Source organism: Oryzias latipes, chromosome 15 (genome assembly GCF_002234675.1).
Source record: "Oryzias latipes chromosome 15, ASM223467v1".
Lineage (NCBI taxonomy): Eukaryota > Metazoa > Chordata > Actinopteri > Beloniformes > Adrianichthyidae > Oryzias > Oryzias latipes.
Genome location: NC_019873.2, coordinates 1,737,309 through 1,745,580, shown reverse-complemented (window position 1 = coordinate 1,745,580; position 8,272 = coordinate 1,737,309). Strand labels below are relative to the sequence as shown.

At 48.7% G+C, this 8,272-nt stretch overlaps 1 protein-coding gene across 1 annotated transcript; it reads right to left on the bottom strand.

Annotated features, from left to right (window-relative positions):
- Positions 1–3,131: 3,131 nt before the first annotated feature.
- On the bottom strand, positions 3,132–7,207 carry LOC105355711 (zinc finger protein ZIC 4). The gene is made up of 2 exons (XM_011484004.3): positions 6,114–7,207; positions 3,132–4,468 (listed from the first exon to the last, which is right to left on the bottom strand). Exons 1-2 carry the CDS (start codon positions 6,826–6,828, stop codon positions 3,837–3,839), a joined length of 1,347 nt encoding a protein of 448 aa, XP_011482306.3. The 5' UTR covers positions 6,829–7,207; the 3' UTR covers positions 3,132–3,836.
- Positions 7,208–8,272: the final 1,065 nt, after the last annotated feature.

The window sequence follows — 8,272 nt, the reverse complement described above, 5'->3', positions numbered from 1 at the left end:
TCACTCCAGAGTATTGAGTCCCAGTAGTCTTCATCTTCATCAACATGGGCCCTAGCAGATTGTAGGCGTGCTCTTTGTGCATGGGCTTCAGGAGAGGCTTCCTTTGTGGACGATAACCACACATGTCGTTCCTCTGCAGTGTGCGCTGTATTGAGTTATGGGAGACAGTTGGGTGTTCTGCTGCTTTAGCTAACTGCAGGGAACCTGCACGGCCATTTTCTTCAACCCTTCTCATCAGAAGACGCTCCTGTCCAGATGTTAGCTTCCGTGGACGGCCTGGACATCTCTGTTAGATGGTTTTACTTCCGTCTTTCTTAAATCTTTGGATCACTTTTGCTTTAGTATTTTGACTAATATGTAAAGTTTTGCTGATCTTCTTGTAGTCCTCACCTTTTTTGTGCAAATAAATGATTTGCTTTCTCAGATTTTGTGACATTTCTCTTCCATGGGGACCCATTGCTGGCAGCATGAAGTGGGAGGGGCTTGTCTTTGTTAACAAATACCCTTTTTTAGTCACCTGTGTGCTGGACACTATGAATAGAATCAATGGACTCAACTGTGGTTTAACGGCAGTTCATTAGAATTTTGTAGTCTTAAGTTTGGCTTTTCTCCTAAGACCATGACTGAAGTGTTCTCATCTTTGCAACATGAGGTTGAATTCATGTGTTTGGAAAATCACTTTTTTGTGTGTGCAAATCAACAAATCTTGTTTGCAATCAGTGGCCCAGCTTTTATTTATATATTTATTTTGTAGTTTAATATTTCACAGAAAACTTTGATTCTGAAAGGACATTAAAGGTTTTCTGACACGGTGTACTCGTGTACATTCAGGACCATAAATCTTTGGACAGAGACACATTCTTTCTAATTTAGTTTCTGTACATTACCACAGTGAATTTTAAATAAAACTACTCAGATGCCATTGAAGTGCAGACTTTCAGCTTTTATTCCATGGGTTGAACAAAAAGATTGCATGAAAATGTGAAAAACTAAAGCATTTTTAAAAACATCCCTTCATTTCATGGGCTCATAAGTAATTGGACAATTGACTTCCATGCTATTGCATGGGCAGGTGTGGGCAATTCCCTTGTTATGTCATCATGAGTGAAGCAGATAAAAGGCCTGGAGTTGATTAGAGGACTCGTGCTGCATTTGGAAGATTTTGCTGTGAACAGACAACATGCAGTCAAAGGAGCTCTCCATGCAGGTGAAAGGAGCCATCATTAAGATGGGAAAACAGAAAAAAAACATGAAACCAGAAACTGCTACAGTATTAGGAGTGGCAACATCAACAGTGTGGTCCATCCTGAGAAAGAAAGAAAGAAAGAAAGCTCTGGTGAACTCAGCAACGCACAAAGACCTGGACGTCCACGGAAGACAACAGTGGTGGATGATGGCAGAATCATTTCCATGGTGAAGAGGAACCCGTTCATAACAGCCAACCAAGTGAACAACACTCTCCAGGAGGTAGGCGGATCAATATCCAAGTCTACCATCAAAAGAAGACTGCATGAAAGTAGATCCAGAGGGAACACTGCAAGATGTAAGCCACTCATAAGCCTCAAGAATAGGAAGGCTAGATTGGACTTTGCTAAAAAGCATCTTAAAAAGTTCTGGAAAAACATTCTTTGGACAGATAAAACCAAAATCAACCTCTACCAGAATGATGGCAAGAGAAAAGTATGGAGAAGACGTGGAGAAGCTCCTGATCCAAAGCACACTACATCATCAGTAAAACACGGTGGAGGCAGTGTGATGGTCTGGGCGTGCATGGCTGCTAGTGGCACTGGGACACTAGTGTTTATTGATGACGTGACACAGGACAGAAGCAGCCCAATGAATTCTGAGGTGTTCAGAGACAGACTGTCTGCACAGATCCAGGTGAATGCAGCCAAACTGATTGGACGGCGTTTCATAATCCAGATGGACAACGACCCAAAACATACAGCCAAAGCAACTCAGGAGTTTATTAAAGCAAAGAAGTGGAATATTCTGGAATGGCCAAGTCAGTCACCTGATCTTAACCCAATTGAGCAGCATTTCACTTGTTGAAGACTAAACTTCAGACAGAAAGGCCCACAAACAAACAGCAACTGAAAGCCGCTGCAGTAAAGGCCTGGCAGAGCATTCAGAAGGAGAAAACCAGCATCTGGTGATGTCCATGAGTTCAAGACTTCAGGCTGTCATTGACAACAAAGGCTTTTCAACCAAATATTAGGAATGACCATTTGGTTTTCACTTATTTCCTTTGTCCAATTACCTATGAGGCCATGAAATGAAGGGATTGTGTTTGAAAAATGCTTTAGTTTTTCACATTTTATGCAATCTTTTTGTTCAACCCATAGAATAAAAGCTGAAAGTCTGCACTTCAATGGCATCTGAGTTGTTCTATTTCAAATTCACTGTGGTAATGTACAGAAACTAAATTAGAAAGAATGTGTCTCTGTCCAAAGATTTATGGTCCTGACTGAATGCTGATCACTGTATGAACATTATGGATGAAGCTCAAACATCTCAATCTTCTGCTTTTATGAAGCAGAAGATTACTTCAGAACTTTGGCTTCAGAGTTTTTGATCTTTGGGAGATTTTTGGGGAGGTTCAGGAACAGCCTGTTGACAACAGAACGCAGGACATTACAGGTCATGGGGTGCTGTGAGGTGAAGGTATTTGCAGGTTGACAACATGAGGACAAACACCGAGGGTGGTTTCAGGGCAGAAACCTCAACGTGACAGATCTGCAGGATGAGAACCGTCACTTCTTACCAACTCTGGGGCTCCTGAACGGGCATGTTCTCATCATCAGCAGCCTTCCACCACTTCAGCTGTTCACATTAGAGCTAAACTCATGAACAAACCTCATCTGTATTCATCTAAAAATCCACTGTGGTGTAACACCAGACCGCATCAACCTTTACACCCCACCCCCCATGACGGGACTGGGAGGGAACCAACAAAGGTTGTGTTCCTGCTTCAACTTCCCCCTGCGGGTGCAGCCCTGGCTGTGCACCAGCGTCTGCGTGTGGTGTGATGGGGCTTTGACAGAGCTCCAGGATGCTGGTGAAGGCTGGATCCTCCTGGAGCAAACGGCTGACCTGATTCTCAGGATTCCCATTAAAAAGCAGTGGTTCTGTTTTTCACACAATAATGCATTTAATCAACATTAGAACATGTGAGTTTGACTCCACAGACTCACTGGTGACACCCCGCCACGCTGCCTCTGCTACAGCTGGGACGCTTCTAGATCTGGTCAGCTGAGCATGCAAAGATGCGCATTTGAGGGCTCAAAATGTGAAACCTGACATTCAGTCCTGGATCTTCAGAGTCCAGACCTGAGGCCAAACAAAGAACCACTGAAGGTTCTAGACTTCACCGCTCAGCTGGATCGTCCCTGATCATGGAGGGAAGTTTCATGAACTCAGCAGGAACCTGCTGTGGTTCTGATCTTTCACGTCCTGATGCTTCCAAACATCATGAAGAAGAATGAAGATCATGTTTGGACCTTTGACCAGAACCAGTGGGACTTCAGTTCCCCTGCTGCGTCAGCGGCTCCACCTGAGACCTTTTTGTGCCCTAGCATCTGCACAGGTGAGCCGGTTCTCCTTGGACCCGGTATTCTGAGTCTGCAGTGACAGGTTCCTCCACACCTCTTGAAAGTTTCAGACGTCACGGCAGGTCCGAGCAGTTTCCGGGTTGTTGATGGAACTCTGTAAAAATCCTCTCTGTTCATCTTGTCACCTAAGTCACAGGTGCTGCCACATTTGCCCCCTTGTTTAGACCTGACCTGGTTCTGATCATATTAAATCTGCTGTCCAAGTCTAGAGCACCAGGTTCGGTTCTACGTGATGTACTCCTCGTCACTACTGCGCTCAGCCTTAATGTGGTCCGGGTGCAGCAGTGGGAAGTGCGGCACGGCGGTTCTGGTGCAGACGTACCACTCCTTGATGTTGGACAGCTGCGTGAAGGCAGGGTTGACCGAGCGTTGGCTCCGCCTAGGGGTCCTGCCCCCCTGCTGCTTCTGACTCAGCTGGCTCTTCAGGCCCGTCAGGGACAAGTCCAGGGGCACGGCTGCAGGAGACGAGCTCCGCAGCAGAACCTTGTGGTCTGCTTCGTGGGCGGAGCTAATGTCCAGTCTGTGTGCAGCCAGAAGGGGAAAGTGAGCGCTCCTGTTAAAGAGTGACGGAGAGAAGTGGTTCATTTTGAGGTCCAGGGGCTCCAGCACAGCCTGATGGGGCGGCGGTAGCTGATGGGGCAGGAAGTTGTACAGGTCCTGGGGGTCGGAGGGGGGCGAGGACTTGACATGGATCTTCATGTGTTTACGCAGGGAGCTGGGGTGGGTGTAGGACTTGGTGCAGCCCAGCGCCTTGCAGTCGTAGGGCTTGGAGGCCGTGTGCACCTGTGAGTGCTTCTTCCGGTCGCTGCTGTTGGCGAAGCGGCGCTCGCAGAAGTCACACTGGAACGGCTTCTCTCCTGCAAGACAGACGGCACGAAGCGTCAGAGTCCGGGGGCCGCAGAAGACCACCTAACTGACACCCACTCACTGGGGGGTCCGGCCTCAGTCCCACCTCCTGACACCCCCCACCCCCCATGTAAACATATGACCCATCTGGGCTGAACAGGTTTGTTGTAATGATTATTAGATTAGATTAGATTATACACTGTATTTTATCCCACGAAGGGAAATTCTTTCTCCGCATTTGACCCATCCCCTTGGGGAGCGGTGAGCTGCAGCCGAAACCCCACTCGGGAGGCAGTAGCGTTAAGGGTCTTGCCTAAGGACCCTCACTGGGTGATGTTAACTGCTCGCCATTGATATGGTAATTGCCCCCAGTACCATTGCTCATTCCCCTCCGGGAATCGAACCCTGGTTTCCTGCATGGTAGCTTCCCACCTTACCAACCGAGCTACCCAGCCGCTCAACCGAGCTACCCAGCCGCAATGGACAGCAAACCTCACCCATCTGACCCCAACCTGCTCCAGAAGGGGGGGGGGGTGTAACTGAATGTTTAGTTTGTAAACTAAACATTTAATTTGATCAAATTAATCATTTAGATCCAACCTTAATATTTATTTTCCAAACTAAATATTAAGTTAACGTGCAAATGAACGTGCTGATACTACAAAATAAAAGCTGGATTTGGCGCCATCTCTGAACTGAATCTCCAGAGTCGTCCTCCATCGTGTCCTTGTGCTTTTCTGATTTAGGACATGTCCAACCTGCTGCAGAAAACATTGATGAGCCGTTTTAACGGCCATTCTTTTATAAATAGGCTTCTTCTCAGGACACCGCTACACCTTAGAGACCTATTGGTACAGTTTCCTCTGCTGGAGCACAGAGCTGCAAAAACATTTAGTTTGTAAAATAGAATCATAACAGTTAGATTTTACTTTACATCAAATATTTAGCTTACCTAAATATTTAGCAAGTAAATGTAACATTTGTAAATTCATGAATTAAAAGGTAAAAATACGCATTTGACAAATAAAACCACTTTTTTCTCCTAAAACAGGATAAATAACCAAAATATTTGACTGTGTCACTGAACAAATGACACCCCATAGAGCGCCACTAGAGCTTCATGTGAAGCATCAACCAAACCCTGCAGCCAAGAACAGGGGCAAGAAGAGGGGCAGTACGATCAGGGTCTGTGGATTTATCTTCAGGAGATCCTGTTCAAATGCAGGTAAAGGCATTGCAGGGAGCAGAACCACAGAGCGACCCGGAGCCAAAGTTCAGCTGGAGATCAGGATGAAATCAGCCTGGAACCAGCTGAAGGAGGTCACTCACGTGCACTCTCCTCACTCTCTCACACAAACACACACACACGCCTGTGTGAGTTTATAAAGGTTTAGTCTGTTCTGCTCACACACACTCATCACAGGTCCAGTTTCATCAAAACACCTGGGGCTGCAGGTGAAGGGGTAACTTGGGGGGGGGCTGTCAAACTGCTGTGTCCCCCCCCCTCCAGAGCTGCCTCCTGCATGCTCAAGGAGATAAGGAGGCGGCGGAGGAGGCGAGGAGCAGCGGAGGGAGCGGGAACCGGCCCGTGTAAACATGGAGGCTGTCCTCCGCTGCATTCAAACACCCCGACCCGCAGCAGAACCGGAACCTTACCCGTGTGCGTGCGCGTGTGGATCTTCAGGTTCTCCGAGCGCGCGAACATCTTGCCGCAGTTGGGGAACGCGCACGAGAAGGGCTTCTCTCCGGTGTGCACGCGGATGTGGTTGATGAGTTTGTATTTGGCTTTGAACGCCTTCCCGCCGCGCACGCACTCGGCCCACATGCAGACGTGACTGAGGCTCTCCAGACCCGCGGCGACGTGCGCGCTGGTGACGTGCTCCACCAGCGCGGGCATGGAGCTGAAAGTTTGATCGCACACGGACGCGCGGCCCGGCCGCTGCCGCGGACAGAACCGCTCGGTCCATCTGCACACCAGCTCGGCTTTGACGGCCGGGCCTCCGGCGGAGCCGCCGCCGGCCGCAGCCTCGGCTCCGGCGGGCGCGCTGGCGCCTCCCGCGGGCGCCGGGGCGGCGATGCTGGAAGCCCCGGAGTTGTTGTTCCCCAGAGGAGAGACGAGGCCATTGTGCCTGGCCGCGGCCGCCCGCTTCATGCTCGGCGAGGCGGGCTGTCCCGCTGCGATCCCCGGCTGAGAGCGGCTCCGTGAGGCCGGAGCGGCCGCTGCGCGTCGCCCGGCTGTCTTCCTGTGCTCAGGCGGAGGCCAGAGCGCATGCGGCGGCGTCTTCACCCCCCGCTGCTCGACGTTAGATCCCGAGAGCCAGAGCCTCCATGCTCCATCCGCTGTGAATGGACGTGACGGGATTGGAGGCATCGGGGTGGGCTGCGACCCAACAGCCTGCAGCTGCCTCCTTGTCTCCTTTCCTTCCTCTCAGCCCTGTGGGGGCTCAGAGGCTTTGCTCCCAGAGAGAATCAGGCTCGAGCTCTCAGAACAGAACTTCAGGTCCAGTTCTGCCAGTACTAGCAGCATAAACAGTAATTGATCAGAACATGATTAGATGAGATTCTCCAACATCCCAGTGAGAGCAGACCAGAGGGACGGTTCTATGAAACCCTGCAGAGACGGTCCCAGGGCTCAGAACCAGAGACGGGTCTGTGAAACCCTGCAGAGACAGTCCCCCTCCTTTTCCCCCCTATTGCCGCAAGCTCTCTGTTTACACTCTCTCCCTCTGACTTACAACCCCAACCTAACGTTAGCTGTTTATCCAGCCGTACAGTTTAGATCCGTTGTATGCAGACGGATGATCAGAATGGAGCAGAGCAGGGAGACTGTGACAGACTCAGTGTATTTTCTACGTCACAAATACTATTGTTTTTGTGTGCTGCTGATTCACAACAATTAGAATGATTTAAAGAAATACTCAGAAAATAGTTTGCCACCATTACAAAAACGCCACAAGAACAATTTAAAACAAAAAAAAACATTCTTTATACAAAAAACAAAACAAAACAAAACTGGATGTCTCGTGTTTGGGCTCTTTTCTTAACTTCATAGGCTGGTTTATAAAGTAAGTTTTGTATGAAAAGACATTCTGTTTGGACCAACGTCTATTGAGATGCAAAGCATTGAATCAGGTGGAATGCTGACCGGCTTTATAACCCTTGTGCTATCTTAGATGACCCCCCCCTTCCATTGACGTGTTCTCCCTACCATGACAAAGGTGGATAAAGGTGGAAAGATTTCATGTAATCCATGGACACCAGTGAAGATCACAAATCATTGAAGAAAAAAGGTTCAGAGCACTGTCTAGTGGGTCTAGATATAAAAAAAAAAATAAAAAAAATATACACTGTATTTTATCCCACGAAGGGAAATTCTTTCTCCGCATTTGACCCATCCCCTTGGGGAGCGGTGAGCTGCAGCCGAAACCGCGCTCGGGAGACAGTAGCGTTAAGGGCCTTGCCTAAGGACCCTCACTGGGTGATGTTAACTGCTCGCCATTGATATGGTAATTGCCCCCAGTTTCCTGCATGGTAGCTTCCCACCTTACCAACCGAGCTACCCAGCCGCTGATGACCCAACTCCCAACATTAAAGTGCCTAGGATAGCACAAGGGCTGTACATTCTAGTTATGTTCATTCTAGTTTAGATCATGTTGTGCTAAAATATGTAATAAAAAATGTCAGGGATGGAGCTATGAGTGTGTGAGTGTGTGTGTGTGTGTGTGGGGGGGGGGGGGGGGCTGCCCCACCAACAAAAAACTTTATTCCACACTTGCCCCCCCCCCCCTTTTTGAGTCAATGTTAGTATCATAATT